Below are 20,082 nucleotides of genomic sequence, written 5' to 3' on the forward strand. Positions count from 1 at the left end.
ACAGAACAGAGCAAGGCGAGCATTTGTGCTTATAAAACTTAAACTTTTTTATTTATTTTTGAAATGACAGATCGTTTCGCAAGATAAGACCCTTATTCATCGTCTCGTATCGTTTAAAGCCCTTTGAAGCTGCACTGAAACGGTCATTTGGACCTTGAACCGTTTGGGTCCCATTGAAGTCCATTATATGGAGAAAATTCCTGGAATGTTTTCATCAAAAACCTTAATTTCTTTTCGACTGAAGAAAGAAAGACATGGACATCTTGGATGACATGGGGGTGAGTAAATTATCACCAAAAGTTTTTTAAAAAGTGAACTAATCCTTTAAACATATTTGAACCCGGTTTAATATGCTCAGTAAACCATTTGTTGATCAACACTGAAAAGAGTAAACACTGTGACACTTTTGGGCTCAATGTGTGGAAATCTGACACTGAAACAACTATTCCAAACTAAAATCAGCTGAGTTTTGGGTAATGGAAGTTTTTAATATCTGTCAAAGAAAATAATAATAATTAAAAAAAACATTTGATCACAAATGATGGGCTCTAATTGGTCACACAAAGACACGGTTGTACGGTCATCACTGAAGCCATTGCATCAGGAAACCGTGCTGAAAAACACATGGAATGAATGGACAACAGAAAAAAACAACTGAAACCTTTCAAATTAAAATAATAATAATAATAATAATAATATTACAAAACAAACAGGCTGTTGGTCCAAGTCAAAATCTGGACATTGTCATTGTTGAAGTTTTAAAACATTCATCATAAAAACAAAGTCGAGTGGTCATATTTGGACCCTATTAAATAAAAATGGATTGTTTGACGTGGAAAATAAATCAAGCTGAAATGCGTTTCTGCATTACATTTTACTGGAGTGTAAAGTGACGTGAAACAAACAGTGCTAAAATCTGCTTCCTGTGCTATTCTACGACTTCCTACGGTGATTCACTTCAGACTTCAAGTATCTTTTGTACCATCAAAACATCTACCGCAGAAATCCAGAGGCATTGAACATTCACATACGCAACGCCATTCAAACGCTTCGAGTGATAAAGTCACGTGTTCGTGCTCCCGGTGACGGCGCTCCACACAGCCGGAAAAAAAGGAAAAGAAAGGTGTTTGTGAGAACGGGAAGACTGCGCTGATGAAAGACAAGTGCACACGTGCAGGATCCTGAGTGCATGCGGTCCGTGGGTCATGTGACGGGTGAAGCGGGTCATGTGACGCGAGTAAAGGGTCTGAGATCTGACGCGGTCTTTTCATCATCAGAGATATTAGCACAATTTACAGACAAAGTCTTGATATATTCCATGAGATAGTTAACTTTTATAACATTTATAATTATAACAAGGGGAAACCATATAAACAAACGGTCAACAGGAGGTTCTTCAGTGGCAGCGGCGACGCGGAAGCGTTCAAATTCAATTTTTCGCTCTTTTTATTGTATTTTTTTGCTCGTTGTTTCCGGCCGTTCACCTTTAGATCCAGGCGTGGTGCGCTCCGGCTCCGTAAGTGTGAGCGTGCCCATAAGCGCCAGAAAGCGTCTCTAGGTTTGGGAGGAGTTTATGGTTTTGTGATTTATTAGAGTCGCGTCTGAGCCTCGGGGACGTAGATCTCGATGCTTTCGGCGCTCTCGGTGGCGGAGTTCTGCCGCTCGGAAACGGCACGTTTGGCAGCCATTAAACGCTTTCTGGCCTCCTGACGCTGTTTATCTGCCACAGAATCCAGGCTCTTCTCCTTCCCGCCGCTGGACTTTATCTTTACAGTCTTCTTTGGTGTGTGGGCTGGAGCAGGCTTCTTCTCCTCCTGAGGACAATCATTCAACAAATAAAATAGGATTATAATTTTTTTAATGATTTTCAAGTATTACAATTTTTAACCATTACAATAATTATTAATTAATTATAAAATAAAAATTAATAATAAATCATTAATATTAAATATTATCCTGCAACCTCAGTTACCAGAAAAACATTATATATATATATATATATATATATATATGACCTGATTTTCGCAATAACATGTAATCCTTATTTTTAACTATTTATTAATACATTATAAAAATAATAAAATAAGTATTAAATCATTAATATTAATTAGCACTATTAAAATACACTACACTATTTTAAATATTACATTTATTTAAAAAATATAAATACATATATAAATAAATACTAAATACTTCATTTATAAAATCAAACAATATAAATGAAATATAAAGCAAATAATGTATGGACATTAATTTAAATAAAACAATATAAATGAAATGTAAAACAAATAATTAATGATAATGAAGTCATTAATTTAAAAAAAAAAAATAATATATATATATATATAATAATTAACATTAATTTTAACTATTAAAATACACAATGCTAGCTTATAACGTTAAAATAAAAATTACATTTAAAGCAAATATAAAATACATTTATAAAATATACATTACATTTTAAATGATTTAAAAATAACTATAGAATAGAAAAGTGATTTATAAAATACACATAGAAAAAACAATGGAATAAATTAATTATGTGCAGTATATTAAATGCATGTATAAAATAATAATAAAATCAAATATCAAATAAATATTAAATTAATATGCAATTATTAAATGAATAAATACATTATTACACTTACTCCATTTGCACTAGATATTACTAATTATGCCTACTATTTTTTTTAAGTAGCATCTGACGCACTACATTTTCGTCACATGACCTCATTACGACGATGGGCAGCTCCAACAAGGGAACGGTTCTAGATCTAAACACTGAAGTATAACCAGAAACCAGAACTTCATTCTACCTTCACATTGGTTAAACAAGCAAAAGGAAGCGTTAGGATGTTGGAAAGGTACATGAGTTGGACCTTTTTGTCCTGGGTCTCAGACATCTTCCAGTCGTTGGACCTGAGGAGGTGGAGCTCGTCGAACTTCATGCTAATGTCCTCGATGGACAGCTGGAGTAGATCCCAGAAACCGGCCAGATCCTGCGCAGTGGGTCGTGGCTGAGCGTTCACATCCTGACGGAAACAGACACATCACACACTCATTTCATAGCTTGAGTGCACTTTTAAACACTTACAACTAATAGAAACAAACAAGAAACTGGAAGAGAACATCTATCCACTTCAGGTCCATCAAATTGGTTTTGGTGTCAAAATGACACATTTTCATTATGATTTTATTTCTGAAACAGCTTACAATGTTTCTGTTTGCCACAACAATACAAGACAAATCAACAGAGAAACCTGCACAATGGTGATTTACTACTGTGTAATCAGGGTTTGAAATTAACACCTGCTAACCGGTAGCCTGGTTAAAACCAGACCCTTCTCAGTCGTAACTGAGTCAGGGTCTGGGGAAGGTTCATCGACAGCTCATTTCCAAAGGGGCGTCACCAACGGACGTCGCTCAAATGCCTCTGTAAGCAATTGGATAGACCAATCAGATCGATCGTCTTCTTGTAAAGCCCGCCTCAACGCTTGTGATTGGAGCCTCAACGCTTATGATTGGAGCCTCGATTTGGAAAGATTGTTAATGAGCTTGAATGGGCTCTTCGCCAGGCTAACTTGCAGAGGAAATCTAAATTTGCCGGAAGTTTGTCTGGGTCTTCCCAGGCTAGCTAACTGGCCAAATGCGGGTAAAAAAAACCTTGGTGGGTTACGCTAGAAAAAAAAAGGTGAGGGAAAAAAATGTTTTCTTAGATGCATCACGATGCGGACGATTCTGATTCAAACCACAAATGTCAAAAATTGATTTTCTAAATGTTGATTACGTAATGTTAACGGAACGCAATTCAGCCACTTTATTAAGCTGAAGGGAAAAAGGACCTGGATAAGAGCCACACTTTATGCAAGTAGGGCTCCAGAGTAGTGCACTAGTGTGACCACCACGTTGTCCAATTGATAAGAGCTGCAACTTCTGTTACATACGAGAAACATCAACCAAAACGGCGCTATTAGTTTGAGCTGCTTTACTCGTGGGCCGATCTGAATCGCGCAACACTGTTATTACACAGCGCTTGGAGATCTACACACACACACACACACACACACACACACACACACACACACACACACACACACACACACACACACACACTTATTTATTTATAAACGTGATGTAGTTAATCTGCAGGGGGGCTAGTAGAAGTTCTGAATGGCCGGTAAATAGCTAAATTGGCCGGTGAGGGAAAAAGTTAATTTCAAACCCTGTGTGTAACGGTACACACACTACAGCACTGATATGACCTTATGAAATCTTCAATGGATGTTAGATGAAGGAACTGAACTGAGGTGATGAGGACAGAGTGCCAGCAGAGGGCGCTTCTACAGCATGATATCATATCTGTGAGTCACATGACCAGTTCTGGGTTGATGATCAGCACTCCTGCTGTATTTCCAAGTCAAAGAAAGTATTAAGCAGGAAAGGAGAATGGCGGGACTAGATTTTAACCAACAGATTGGAAGTAATAGAATCATGCAAGATATTATTTAATGGTATTTCTTCTCATCCTGCGGCCTCAGTTACATCAGCAGAAAAAAGCCACAATAAGAAATTGAGATTTTAAACATTTTGTGATGTGCTATGTTTTTCAGTAACACAAATTTTGATTCACATTGCGATTTTTCACCTTTTATTTAACTGCAAATGTCCCCAAAAGGAAAACTTTGTCCACATATACTTATCTAATAGGACAACGTTCTCAGTCTGTACATTTCACATCTTCACATTAATCCCTTCCCTCTTCAATATTTTCTTTTCTCTTTTTTAAATAGAAATGAAAGTTGTCAGATATAAATGTTTGCACACTCAATTCAATGTAAAGAACAACCTTTCTAAAACCCTTTTATGTGTATATATATATATATTTATATTTATATATATATATATATATATATATACACACACACTAGGGCTGTAGCGATACACTAATCTCACGATACGATACACGATATTTGGCTGACGATACGATATATTTCACGATATTCAGCCAACGATACGATTCGATATAATTCGATACACTTACATCATTTTATGAAAGATTTAAAGGGGACAGAGTGATTTTGGTGACATCTTGTGAGTCTTCCATTTACTTGGATTGAATTAATTGCACTGAAAACCGAAAACTGAAAACATCAATTACACAATATATGTCTCTGACTGGACAGAGAGTACAGCTTGCAAATGCTGGACAAAATGAATCAAATATGTGTTGAGAAAATGAGTTCTATTTATTGAAACACAACAGTGCAAACTGTAGCTTACAAGCCTTTGAAAAGTAAATAAAGTGCAGTATTGCAATTAACAATGAAGAGTTAAAAAGTGCAGCAAGTGGCCTGTTCTAAACAGTTTCTTTGCACTGAATTTTCTTTGACAGCTTTTTTAGCTTGACACTGAACATGTGACATATGCTTCAGTTGTGCGCGAGGTCCAGCCGTCGCACGTCAGGGAAACTCTCTCCGCGCTGGCCAGGGAGGTTTTGACGTGTGCCCTTGTCTGAGTGTACAGCCTGGGAATGCAAACCTTGATGAGGTGTTCGCGGGTTGGAATAGGATAGCGGGGCTCCATCGCGTTCACCACCACCGAAAACGTTTTTTTTTTTTACTAAGCCTATTTAAAATAGTATTTGATTGCAGGGCACCGTAGCACATTCGCGCAGCTCTCTCTCTCTCTCTCTCTCTCTCTCTCTCTCTCTCACTCACTCACCTGTACCTCGCGCACTTTCTCACTCACGGAACACCACTGCACAAATCTGTCCAACACAGCCCTGTCAATTTCGGAGGCCCAGCTTTTAAAAAAGCTACTAGCCAGCATGCAATTAGCCTAGCCAACAAGGAGAGCCAAGTTATTGTTTGAATACAGCTGGATTTTCGTCAATATCGATGCACGCTCGCAGCTGGCCACTAGCGGCTGGCTGACCAAATCACTCTTCATGCAAGGCGAACGGGGGTTAACACGGGGAATTTGAATGGGACTTATGTATCGATACTCGCGGCCTCAAAATCGATACTTTCTTGGGAAAAAAAATAACGATTTATATCGCAGAATCTATAAAATCGCTCAGCCCTAATATAAACAGTTATTTTTATTATTCTATATTTTTGTATAAACATTAAAATTTGCATTGTGAAATTTTCACAACAATTATGTATACTTTTTCCCTAAAAAAAAAAAAAAAAAAAAAAACATTTATATGTAGGGTGAGATGTGAGACATGACCTCAGGACCGCCCTGTAAGTGATCGGCTCTCGGGATACTCACCAGGTTCTGCTCACAAAGGCCCCGGAACTGCTTGAACTTCTGAGACATCAAGAGCTGAGCGCATCCGACGGCACTGCGGACCTCTCCCAACACTACAGGAACACACACACACACACACACACACGCTCTTCGTAAGCCTGCTATCTATTAGAGCTGGGCAAAAAAATATCCATTTATACATTTTAATCGATTCTCATTCCTATGTACCGACACCGGATTAATCGCAATAAGCTTTGTGCTTTGTTACTTTTGATATGAAACAGTCTCAGATTTCAAATTCTGTCCATTTTGTTGCTCTTTAATGCGGCGTGACAGGTCACTGTAGTGCCTCAGATCAAGCAGCACATGAACCCATCATCTCTTCAGCTTTACTACTAGTTACAGCATCAAATAAACATTAATGAACATCAGAAGTTGTGTTGAAAGATGCAGTAACACTTATTGATATCTGTATCATATCTCATGAAATCACTAAATCAGTGTTTTAACCACGGAAAGACGTCAATAAAACAGCTTGTAAACAGTGTCACAACATAGTATTTATGTAATGTTACCCTAACCCTAACATCAAAAAAGCCATTCAATGACCATAAACTCATTAGTGAGATAAATTAAATCTAGAGAGCATTTTGACAAATATATGCACATATGTACTATTCATTTTATTTATTTTAGTTGTTCTTCAATATTTAATTTCCAATTTTTAATGAACTAAAGTTTTTATGAAAGCCCCTATATAAATGTTTTTAGGGATGAACCGAGGTGAAAATTTTGTCCGATACAGACAATTCTTTATATTTTAAAAGCCGAAAACCGATATTGTTGGGCGGTAAATCTAAATTTGTATATATTTCTTGAGGGCTTGATTACATAAACAAATGTCTCACCATTAAAATCCATGTCCCAATCACACAATTACGATGTTTTTATAATTTTATGTCGCAGATATGACAGACTTGTGTTGCACATGTTGCACTTTACTGTATTTTCCCCTTTTTAAAGCGATTCAAATCACATTTCAAGTAATTCAAAACCATCATGGCGAACAGTGCGTATCTGAAGGAAATAATACATTATCTGCTTTAATATATCGTCCAAATTTTCTTATCGGGTCAATAACAAACATTTTTTTTCCCATATATCGGCCGATAACTATATGGTGGCGATATATAGTGCATCCCTAATGTTTTTATTTCAAAAAATGAATTGGAATAGAAACATAATTATGCCATTATAAAGTTAGTATCATAACTGTATTAATTTATACAAATCAGTTAATTTTACAGCATTAGTTGAGAGATCTTTTTCCTCCAGAACATTTGCCATGTTCTGTACTTGATATATATCCAAAATAATCTATATCGAATCGAACTGCAAGCTTGAGAATCAAAATCGAACTGAAACGTGAAATTTGTGTCAATACTAAGCCCTACTATCTCTATGATGACAGTGTGCCGTCAATCAAACCACACAGACAGCAGAAACATTGATTCGTTACGTTTGCATCTGCTTGCTGTGGAGGAGTGAGAAACACATAATCATTTCTGCATCATCATGTCAAAGAAGCTGCCATTGATTTTCCTCTCTCTCTCTCTGTATTCATGCCAGGTTCAAACCTAATGACTTTAATCACAGGCTCGAGGAGCCAAAATTAGCAGGCAACAGAGAGCCGTTTCTGATTAAAGCTCATAACGAGGCTGCACGTTTAGAGAGAGAGTGATATCATCCTTTATTCATGGATCCGCAGGGCATTTGATGCGCGTCTGTAAAGGGAAGCTTCTGAGATCCGAGGGCCAGAACATCAAGATAAACCTGCTGCAATTACCAGCAGATTCCTGCACATTTATATCAGTAGTAATGGCACTGAAAATGCTCTATAAAAGTCTGAATTAAGATTTAGTAAGTAAGTCTAAAATCAGGTTTAGTTAAATATGGTAAAAAAGGTTAAGGTAATTATTCACATTGGTAACGTCAGGGTGACATTCTTCTTAAAAGCACAGAGCCTTATTTTGGCCAGCCTAAGGCACACCTGTGCAATAATCATGCCGTCTAATCGGCACCTTGATATGCCACACCCGTGAGGTGGATGGATTATCTCGACAAAGGAGAAGTGCTCACTAACAAAGATTTAGACAGATTTGTGAACAAGATTTGAGATAAACATGCCTTTCGTGTACATAGAAAAAGTCTTAGATCTTTGAGTTCAGCTCATGAAAAATGGGGGGCAAAAACAAAATTGTTGGGTGTATAATTTTCTTCTGTATGTATGTATGTATGTATGTATGTATGCATGTATGCATGTATGCATGTATGCACGTATTAATTAAATTAATAGTCAGTTATTTTTATTATTAATTAGTTGAGTAATTCGATTTTTGACTAAAAGAAAAATTAACCTCAAATGAATTACATATTTGAATAAACAGAGCAATTCCAATAAGGTCCTGAAACACCATTGGTGCTCGGCCCTTAATAATCCAAGTGAAGTGAATTAACTTAATTTGGTTTTATCCATCAGAAACTTCTTGATTAAAGGGATAGTTCACCCAAAAATGAAAATTAGTCCATGATTTTCCATCTGCCGGAAGCCATTTATTTTAGTCGATAAAGTTTTAAATATGGATATTTTTCTTACACGAACGCATCGCTTCACTTCAGAAGGCCTTTATTAACCCCGGGAGCCGTTTCAAACACTTTTATCATGGATAGATGCACTTTGATGGACTTCCAAAAACAAAAACCCATTCACTCCCATTACAAAGCTCGGAAGAGCTTGGACATTTTTCATAACTCCGATTGTATTCGTCTGAAAGAAGAATGTCATTTACACCTAGGATGGCTTCAGAGTGAGTCAAGGGATAATTTTCATTTTTGGGTGAACAATCCCTTTAATGAAACTCCTTGTCAGTTATTTGTCGAGTGAGTATCTCACCCTCCTCTGACAGCTGTTTGTCTTTGGTCTCGAGGTCCATCTGTCGACACCAGGCCTCCATGCGGTCCGTCTCGGCCTGGAGAAGCTTCTGGAAGCAGCGCCCGTCCCTCAGGCCCGCCAACCCCCCGGGCTGCTCCGCGGACCCGTTCACGCTCCCCGTCCCGGCCTGCAGAGAGGGGTCCGGGGGGGGAAGGGTGGACGGGTCGAGCGCCGGGTCCAGCTTCTCCTGCATCCCGTCCAGAGACCGGCTGGCCGTCTTATTCTCCGAGGGTTTTCCGTCGTTCTGCTCCTGGGATTCGGTCTCTGTCGTCTCCTGTCTCGACGCCATGCTCGTGAAGCGACTGAGTCTAGACACACACAGAGAGAGAAGAGACCCTGACCAAAACTGACAGCAGTTCAACACGAGGTCCACACGGTACTCTACTGGACACGTACATTCATTTCCATTATGAATCCATTATATAAAAATCGATATCCTGGGAGATTGTTTGAAAGTACTTGGGCAAAAAATAAAAATAATCATAATATATATATATATACACTTTAATGAGTACATTTTAGTTATATAATTGTATATATTTTAGGGCTGCACGATTTGGGGAAAATGTAATATTGCGATTATTGAGGTCAATATTGCGACATAATAAACAAATGGTTTCATGAGTCAACTTGCTTGCTTCAAGGAAAATGCACACACAGATTAGTGATAATGCTGAAATGTGTATTTCTCAACTCAAACTAGCAACAACAACTAAACGCAGTGTTTTCAAATTAAAATAATATTTTTTACAAAATGAATGACATCTTTGCATTACTGCAAGCTTGTTATTGTCTCAATAGTAAAATATTATAAAATAAATAGAACAATAAATAAGAACATTTGTAAGCTCATGAAAATAAAATTTTTTGAACATTCGGTCCAGACAAGCAGGGACATTTAAGCAGGATGTAACATGCTTTTGTAAACTCAGTCTGTGGATCAATTTTGGTATAAGTGTATTGTGATTGTCAAAACATTTGGTAACTAAACTGAATTTTGTGTAGTGACACAACATATTACAACATGGTACAATGTCTTGTTGGCTACTGTTTTTTATTATTGCTTGACACAAATTTTACGATTTCAATTCAAATCTTGTGATTTGATTCCGATCTTGAATCAATCGATTCATTTGGATAAATATTAGGTAGCTAACAGTAGATGCATGTTCATATTTCTCAAGAAAAAAAAATCTTTCCTAATGCTGTAAATATACAGAAAGCCCCGTCAGCTGGTATTATTATTAAAGGTCAAAAATAACAACTCAAATTAAATGTAATGTGGTTTTTACTAGGCTATAATAACAACTTTACAACATTTTAATGATAAGTAAAAATATAATAAATATTTAATATAGTGCACATATTTAGTAAACTACTCCTCTCTCTATATAATTTGTTAAGCCAACTAACATGCTATTAAATGGCTTTCTTGAGGAAAATGTAACATTATGTGACATTGTTCTCCAGCGGTTTTATTGACATCTTTCCGATGTTGAAAAAAAAAAACACTGATTGATCGATATTTATGAGGCATAAACATTTCGGTTGTACTGTATCTATCAACACACCTTTTGTTCATTCATGTTTATTTACTATTAACTAAAGAGTAGGCTAAGAGATGTTCGGATCACGACCATGATCTGACAGTCACGTCACATTTACAAGAGCCAAAACGCTATTGTCTGAATTTCGTTCAATTGACAGAAAAAATTTACAGAATCTGAGAGCGGAGAATTAGTTTCAGATCAAAAGTATCCTGCTCTGTTGGGTCTGTCAGTGTCAGTGTCCTCTTTGCTTCGCGATTTTTCTCTGCGTGAGGAAATGGATGTGTGGCGTGAGAGCGCGTGGAAAGTGTCGATTGCGCGAGTCTCACGCTGAATGAGGGAGAGTTGGCAGCCCTGCTCTCTCTGCTCAGTGTCGGTTATCTTACAGCCAAAATATCACCATATATCAGAGGTAGAATGTTTTCTGGCCACCAGTTCAATGTCTGTGTGCTTGGCGTCATCTTCACCTGTTCTCCGCGCTGCACACAGGAGTAACTCACGAGGTGACCATACGCGTCACACACGCCACTGCCTAAACTGAAACTGACTGGTCTTTTTATTAGCGGTGTAGAAAATGGGCAAACAGCTCTCAGTCTCAGAGAGAATGAGTTGTCATGTCCACACATACATTTATTTATTTAATAAAATCGCAGCATTTTGTGTCATATAATCGCATAGGCTTGACATCGCAATTGCGATATGATTAAATGTGCAGCACTAATATATATATATATATATATATATATATATATATATATATATATATATATATATATATATATATATTAGGGCTGTGTATCACCAACAATGTCACGATACGATACGCATCACGATACTAAAGCCACGATACGATACGTATCACGATATGGATCAATTTGGAATTTAAAATTATTTTGAGCAGAGTTTAGTGACAGTAATATCTTTATTGAATAAACAGTGTTATAACAGTTGTCATAACGGAAAAACTATTTAGTTTTTGTCATTAAAAAACAATGAGAGTTAAATTAAATAAGTGTTGGAATGTGCACCAAACACAGTAATTTCTTTACATTATGTTGAAATCATTTTAAACAAATAAATTCAATAGAATAAAGATAGCCTACCAATAAAGAGAAAAGTTTTTGAATAGGTCTTAATTTTAAGAACTTAATAAAGTAATTAAATGTTAAATAACATTGGGTAGTATTTTAGTCCTGGCTGAATTAAATACATCGACTATAAATCCAGATTCCTTATAATTAAAGCTATCTTTTGTTGTTTTGACAACAATATTACTGACAGACACATGTGGCTGCTGTCACTTTAAGATTCCTGTTTTCATTATACGGTCACATCACATGCATTTTATGCTTATTTAAGACGTAACCGACTGTGTTGATACTCACCGACATTTTTGACATCATTTTGCTTGTTTTTGGCTGTAAAAGCGATATAATCCGTGAAAAAAGAACTTTTGTTACTCACAGGCTGTTTGTGAGGCGGCTTTACTCAATCTATGCATGCACAGAAAACCATCTCTCAGAGAGCGCGCGAGTACTGAATAGTTTAAAATCGGATGAATGTTTAGCGTGGTAAGATGTTTAGCGTGGCAGTTGCTGCATCGATACGTGCATCGTCAGGAGTTCATGATGATGTACTGTCGTATCGATATTCTGAGCACAGCCCTAATATATATATATATATATATTTATATACACACACATTTATATACAGGGGAAACTCAAAAAATTTGAATATCGTGCAAAAGTTATAATTTTGATGCTTATGGCTTAAAGCTTATGAAAACCCCAAATTCAAAATCTCAGAACATTTGAATATTACATGAAATCAATAAAAAAAAAAAGGATTTCAAATACAGAAATGTCGGCCCTGTGAAAAGTATAATCATGCATATGTATATAGTTATATATACTAAATATATTATTTTCACCTTTTAATTTGAATTACTGAAATACATGCACTGTTGTACGATATTCAAATTTTTCAAGTTTCACCTGTATGTGTGTATGTATATATATATATATATATATATATATTAAAATCAATGTCATGTTTAATAAAAAATAAATAATAGCAGATGAGAGAAAGGAGGAAAAATAAAACAAAAACCAATTAACAATCCTCCAAAATTCTGCCATTTTCTTCAACATTATTTATTTCTCTAATATAATCGTTTCTAACAAAAACCAAACAAACTAAACTTTAAATCAATTTATGGATATCAATTAAATGTTAATAAAGTAGAAAAAAATAGCAAGATGTTAGATATGCTTCATTTCATTTGTCCGTCTTAGGAAAACAAGCAGCGAGAAACTAACCAGAGGAGCAGAAAAGAGAACGTAGGCCGGGAGAAAGACAGACAGCTGGTGTGTGGGAGACAGCATACTTAAAGAGAGAGAGATGCAAAGATATGAAAATAGACTGAAACGCAAAGCGAGCCGAATCTCATTATTTTCTGCCGTCTACACTGAATCATTACTTGAGAGAGCTTCCTGCACCATACATGGCTTTGAAAGCTGACTCACAGACTCTCAGAGAGAAGTGCTGCCGTATCAAATTCCACAGCGCTAAACGGACGACCAACATTTCAGAGAGTCAGAGAGGAAACTCACGGCCTGCCGTCTTCAACCTGAACCCCGATGGACTGGAACCTGGTCGTGGGAGTATATTCCTCTTTCAGAACCGGCTGCACACAATCCACCTGCGGCAAAAAAAAAAAAGGATCCAAAAAATCTATGATTTATGATTAAAATTATATTATATTTATGATGGTAATCATAAGTAAATAATACATATAAGCGTTGAAGGCTACATGCCATTTAAAAAGGTTAACATTGCTTATAAAAAGATCAAGTGAAAAAATAAGCAAACTTCTATGCACACAATGTTATTATTAGTAGTATTTTTATTACATTAAGACGTAGCTAAATCTACTGTACAACAGTAGGCTAATATAATTATTTCCGTCAATTTCTTCAAGTTAAACCGAACTATTATTTTGACGGGTTGCCGTGAAGACCTTTGAGTTTCTGTATGATAATATGCCGATAGTTTTTCTCAAATGAAACGGTAAAATGCTCGTTAAGTGACTCAGATCGGCTCTGGAGAGGAAGTGCATCATGTCCTCATATCGTGAGTTAGCAGAGACTGAAACCGGCGTGAGCGCCACGCGCGCGCGTGCGTGTGTGTGTCTGTCTGTGTGGTAAATGAAACCATGCGTCTGCGTCATTCATTCACACAGAGACAAGCAGAACATGCAGGGTTATTAGCCTAGTTTTTTTGCAGTTTAATATCCACAGACCAGGGTTCCCGTTGTCTGGTAATTACCGGACATTGGCCGTGAAAAAAAGCCTAATAATCCCGCCCCCCTGTCACAATCTGAATTTGAGAATAAGCCTAAAATCTATAAAGCAAAAATACACCGACCTTTTGCTATGTTATAAAGGAACAGGCTTTACCGTTTGGAAGTTATGAAACAACATCGCATGCTGCATTTTAAATAAAGCGCACGCCTAAAATGTCTGTAATATAGACCTAAACAACGAACGATTGAGTGAGACGATTCAAATATGGCCAGGCCCAGCCAGACTAGCCTTAAAAGCTTTTTTCAGAGGCCAGACGCGACAGACGATGGTGAATCAGGAACGCCCAAAGCCTCGGATGTCCAGAGCCAGACAGCTCCACCACAACCGGGCGTTCATGTTTTTTTCATCTATTTGAAAGTTAGGCTAGTGGCGGCTACTACAGAAATGCTGGTATCGTCACATTTTCAAACTTTCAGTACCTACTTGGTACCGAAGTACCTGTTCTGATGAATGACCGTATGAACTGTACACATAACATCATAAGATGATTTTACACGTTATAACAAAAAAAAAACAGACAGTATGACTTTATAAAACATTTTTATAAATTAAAAAAAAATGATACCCATAAAATTGTTCCTAAACATGACTATGCATTTCTAATTATATCAAAATATCATTATATATTATATATAATAATGCATATTAATATTATAATAAAAAACAATTGAAATGTTTAGAATTGTAAAATACTATAAAATTTTGCATAACCAATAAAATGTATCATTTACCATTTTCATTATATATGGTTAATATTTATTTTTGTAAATAAAAGGGTAAAGCATAGAGGGCCAAATGATAAAAAAGAAAATGCAAAATAATACTAAATAAATAGATTTGGATCACGTCACTTTGGATACGTGTTTTCTTGATGCATAAAATTAAAATTAAATGCAACAGATTTAGTAATTAGTTTGCAACTAGTTTGGTGATTTAATAATTAACCCATTTTTATGTTTATTCACTATTTAATTATGTATTTTCTTTAAATATTTTACAAATATCTTAAATGGCCCTCCACAGTATAGAAGGGCATTTCTTTTATCACAATAATAAATTGAAAAATCCTAAATATCTATAAGTCTTAAATGTACAGTAGCAAAAGCAGCTTTTTTAATATCTAAAACTGTGCTCACGATGACAACCAGAAGTTGCTTTGAGCCCAAATGAGCAACTACAGGAGATGATGATGATGATGATGATGAATTTTATTTATAATGCCCTATACATTTGACATCAAATCTCAAAGTGCTTACAAAATCAAAAAAACAATGCAATAAAACGGAGCAGACTTCAAGCTTAACTGCAAATGAGCAGCGACTACCGAAGTGACGTCACATGACCGGAAACCAAAACTGCAATCCAATAGCATACATCACATCTTTATGCATACATCTCAAACATATTTATGCACGCACCTGAATACCAATCGATGAGAGTTTCCTCTTGGGCGGAGCTTGCAGGTCTTCAGGTGCCAGCGTGAGACTCACAGGCTCGTTTCTGGCGTCCGGGGCGGGCGAGGGCGGGACTATAGCGGGAGGAGGCGTGGTCACTCTCGCGCTGGGCAGATGTACGGGTTCCCGCGGGGCAGGGATGGGCGGCCGCTTGACGCTCTTGGCCAAACTTCCAGTCCGAGAGCTGGCGAGGCTGTCGGAGGAGTTGCTGCGTCCTGATTGGCTGTTGATGTCGCTGCGCTGGTCCTGGCTGTCCAGGTACGTGTCCTGGGCGGATTCGGTGCTGCTCTGGACCGTAACCGAGATGTAGGGTTTGGAGGTGGTGCGTGGAGGAATAGGAGGAGGAGCCTTCTTACAAACAGCCGTACACGTGGAGACTAAAAAAACAGACAGGAAGATGGACTGTCAAGAATGTTCTCACTAGTGTTTACTTCAGTACCAAGTCGATACTTAAAGAGGACCTATTTACATTTTAGACTTTATAATGCATTCACTGGTTTACTTTTTTTTTTATGTTTTTGATTGTATTATGATATGCCGATAATTTAACATGTTATGTGTTATGTACGCATCTGCGGTGGAAACAAATTTCCTCTCGAGGACAAAAACTATCCATCTATCTATCTATCCATCCATCCATCCATCCATCCATCCATCCATCCATCCATCCATCGAACAGCATTAATAATTTATCACATTTATTTCATATTTTTTTAATTAAATAACTATGGGCTAACTCACTAAGGGCTGTCAGATAAAAATTAAAAAACAAACTGCACATTCGAATGTGAAAAACCATGCATTCGAATTTTTGTTGTGTCAAGAAGTGCGCGAGACATGATGACGCAAGCGTGTTTTCTGAGGTTACTGATGCACTTACACAGTTTTATGCACTCCTAACCTAATTTGAGCATAGGAGACAATTTTGCTAATATTTAAGAAAGAAATTAGAATTTAGCTCTTCAGCTATTTTGACATCCCTAGTTCTCACTAGTGATTACTTCAGTACCAAGTCGATACTTAAAGAGGACCTTTTTACATTTTTGACTTTTTAATGTCTTGTAAACACGATTAATAATAAACTACTCAAATTTATTAATTAATTTTTAGTTAAAGAACTATTCAAATAATATAGTTACAATGGAAAAAAAATGTGTACAGTGAGCTGAAGTTTTACAGGTATTGCCACATAGTACTCTAATTTTTGGCACTGTGACACTAATTCTCACTAACCCAGAAACAACCCCAATACAAAGTCTCTTCAGAATGTCACACATTTTTTTTCCCAGCAGCCTCTGCTCTTGGGTGCAACAGGAAGAGATCAGACAAAGACAGGCATTTACATACTCGAATCTCGACAGCATTCCTTTCATGCCGGCCGATGGCAGACCGCGTCAGGAATGTGTTGGCCTGCGCCCACAAAACATGGCCTACAATCTGCTGACGAGACAACAGGTTTTGTACGGCGTGTCATGAGCCATGATGATAACGCTTAACGCCGTATTATTAGCCTGTTGCACAGTGTAGGAGAAGCTACTCTGAAACCGTACAAGACAGTGGGTGGCATGACCGCAATCATATGGTATGAGTCATTTTATATCACCATACAGTTACTTTTGCAGGAAATTCAACCCCAAAATGTGTTATATATTATGAAATGTGATGTCTGTTTAATAATCTAGTGGCCTAATTGCTTAAAAATATGGAAATTCTAATTAGGCCTATGCAAACCAACAGATTATTAGTAAGAAATGAATGGCAAGAAACATATCAGTGCACAAACAGCTTCACATTATGAAACACAAACAAGAAAAACATGAATACATCACAAATATGACTGGATGAGACATATTTGACGCCACTGTAAAAAGTCAGTGTGAGTGGTGGCGTATAACTGGAACTGTCTTAAACTAGATTGCTTAGAAGCTTAAAAATACAATATCTGATAAATAATCATCAGATTATTTTAAATTACATTAATAATAATAATTACATTTAAAAAAAACATTTTCTGGCAAAAAAGCAATAAGGATCTAGGAACTAGTATGATAGCATTAAACAAATCAGCACAAAATATAAATGCATAAAAAGTATACAAGAGACAGAGGGTGTCCGAGCATTATATCGTTTGTTTATAAATAAATTACACATTGCAGCATTAGAATAATCTCTGTAGCCTAATTGGTATCATCTGCAATGTTTTAATTACTATTTTACAGCGGTTTGCAACGATTCTCCTTTCCCCCACAATGCATTCTATTACGTCACCTTGGGGAGAGAATTTACCAAAGCCCTGCCTTGAGAGCATTGAGAATGACTACTAGAGATACGAGTAGTAGACGAGAGTATTCAGATAGCGCAGATTATAGATAAATACATAGATATAGATAAATAGACTAGATATTAGAGCTGCACGATTATCACAAAAATCATAATTGCAGATTATTCCCTTGAAATTGTAATTGCGATTATTAATTATGATTATCGCAATTTACATTGAATATATATAGGCGTATTATAATACATGTTTACACAAAAATTGTTAACACACATACACACACACACACACACAAGTACTGTCCCCCTTTACTTAACATACACATCAATTGTAAGAATGACAAATAGTAAAGACTACTAATAGATAAACATTAGGACTATGCTAAAGCAATTAAATAGCAGTCCAAAACTAATTTTTATTAATACAATGTTGATATGAGCCACCACAGTCATTTAAAAATATAAAAAATAACACAAAGTGAAAATAAAGTGGCATTTTGGGGTTATGGAAACGACACTTACCATGGTGAATACACAATACTAACAAGAACTGTTAATGAAACAGCTCCTGGTGAATAGAATGAAAATCATACCTGCAAGCAAATCCTTCTCAGCTAACACGTGATTTATTGGTATTTTACTTTTATTTCGTGACTTACTAATTTACATTGTAACGGCGTTGCATGCTCTTAGTTTCTTTTGCACTTTATACAGTGAAGCGATACACAGCGCGCGCCGTCGCATTTGCGCGTGCAATTGAAGAGTGCGCGCTGAGAGCACAGTATAACGGCTGACAGGACAGTAAAGTCCGTTTTTCTGAGTTTAAAGTCTTTTTATTTCAGCGTATACTTACGTCACTGCCTGGTATGTCATATTGTGCTGGGTTTTTCTGAAGTAGTCGTGATTCGCCTCTCATAACATAATTATGCTCTAAACACACACAGGCAGAGTGGATTTTCTTTTGTAATCGCGGCTCTGAACGATTACGTAATCGTGGCATCCGTAATCGAAATTAGAAATCCGATTAATTGTGCAGCCCTATAGGGGTGTGCCATATCATACCGTACACGATAATACCGGTATACATTTTTACATGATAAAAAAAGTGTCATATCGCGATATCAATGATATAGCGACGCGATGACGTATGGCGCATTTACGTTCCCTAGCACGCACAACAACAACACCTGTGTGAGTGCGAGAGCAGCCTGTCAGCCTCCGATGACGATTTAGCAATTTCACAAACAGCTTGAGTGTTCAGCGGGGCTGTCGACGCGCGTCTTCTCTCGCGCGCGTTTAGGAGTCGGGACATGACTGAATGGCCTCTTGCACAATCAGGCCATCAGTGCATCGTAACTAAAGTTTATAATTTTCAAGTCTTCTTAATTCTTATCAGTTTAAACATTCAAGCGGTTTTAAACTATCCAGTAAGCTACTCGCGCACTCTCTGAGAGAGTTGCACTGCGTGCATACATAGAGTACAGCTCGCGAGAAACTAAAGTTATTTTTCGGGATTATATCGCTTTAATGGGGGGAAAAACGCAAAATTGTGTAAAACTTCCGGTCTTGGTAACTATACTCATAAACACAGTCGGTTATGTATAAAACACATGTGACAGTGTGACAGACAGTATAATGAAACAGCAATGGATCCGTGCACTAGCTGTAAAAGTGACAGCAGCCATAGGCTATGCGTCTGACATTAATGTTGTCGTCAAAACAACAAAAGATAGCTTTAATTGTAATGAATGAGAATTATTAGCCTATGTATTTAATTTATTCAGGAAACAGAACTAAAAGACTGTGTTATTTTACATTTGATTACTTTATTATGTTTCTGTAGTATTTCTGAATACTGGTGTTAGACCTACACACATTTAACATTTAAATCAAAGATTGAAATCAAGCTTCCTTGTGTTGTGTAAACTCTTAACAACAAAATTACCACATTGTAAAAACGCAATGAGTGAGCAAACATTTAGGCGAGATACACATAATAAGAAAATTTTCAACAACAAAAAAAAATGTCTATATCATCATAAATATCATTATCGCAAATATTCTTGAAATATCGTGATAGAATTTTGAGGCTATATCGCCCACCCCTACAGCCCTACTAAATATATAGATGCACAGACAGATATATAGATATAGATAGATAGGCTAACGTTAGTATATGCGGCAACTGCACA

At 36.7% G+C, this 20,082-nt stretch overlaps 1 protein-coding gene across 2 annotated transcripts in view; it reads right to left on the reverse strand.

The window, feature by feature from the left end:
* Positions 1-463: 463 nt before the first annotated feature.
* The window catches only part of dlgap4a (discs, large (Drosophila) homolog-associated protein 4a), a 224,764-nt gene continuing 205,145 nt past the window's right edge, over positions 464-20,082 (reverse strand). Inside the window, exons 8-13 of one of the 2 annotated variants that reach the window (XM_077218588.1) lie at positions 15,578-15,990; positions 13,407-13,495; positions 9,209-9,555; positions 6,277-6,368; positions 2,880-3,032; positions 464-1,814 (exon numbers count right to left, since the gene is read on the reverse strand). In XM_077218588.1, coding sequence (XP_077074703.1) covers positions 1,590-1,814; positions 2,880-3,032; positions 6,277-6,368; positions 9,209-9,555; positions 13,407-13,495; positions 15,578-15,990 — 1,319 coding nt within the window. In that variant the 3' untranslated portion in view covers positions 464-1,589. Of the gene's footprint in view, positions 1,815-2,816; positions 3,033-6,276; positions 6,369-9,208; positions 9,556-13,406; positions 13,496-15,577; positions 15,991-20,082 lie in introns of both variants that reach the window. The other variant, XM_077218587.1, reaches the window with a different exon arrangement.

The sequence above is a fragment of the Siphateles boraxobius genome, unplaced genomic scaffold (assembly GCF_051911475.1).
Source record: "Siphateles boraxobius isolate OS27281-9 unplaced genomic scaffold, OSU_SipBor_1 77, whole genome shotgun sequence".
NCBI lineage: Eukaryota > Metazoa > Chordata > Actinopteri > Cypriniformes > Leuciscidae > Siphateles > Siphateles boraxobius.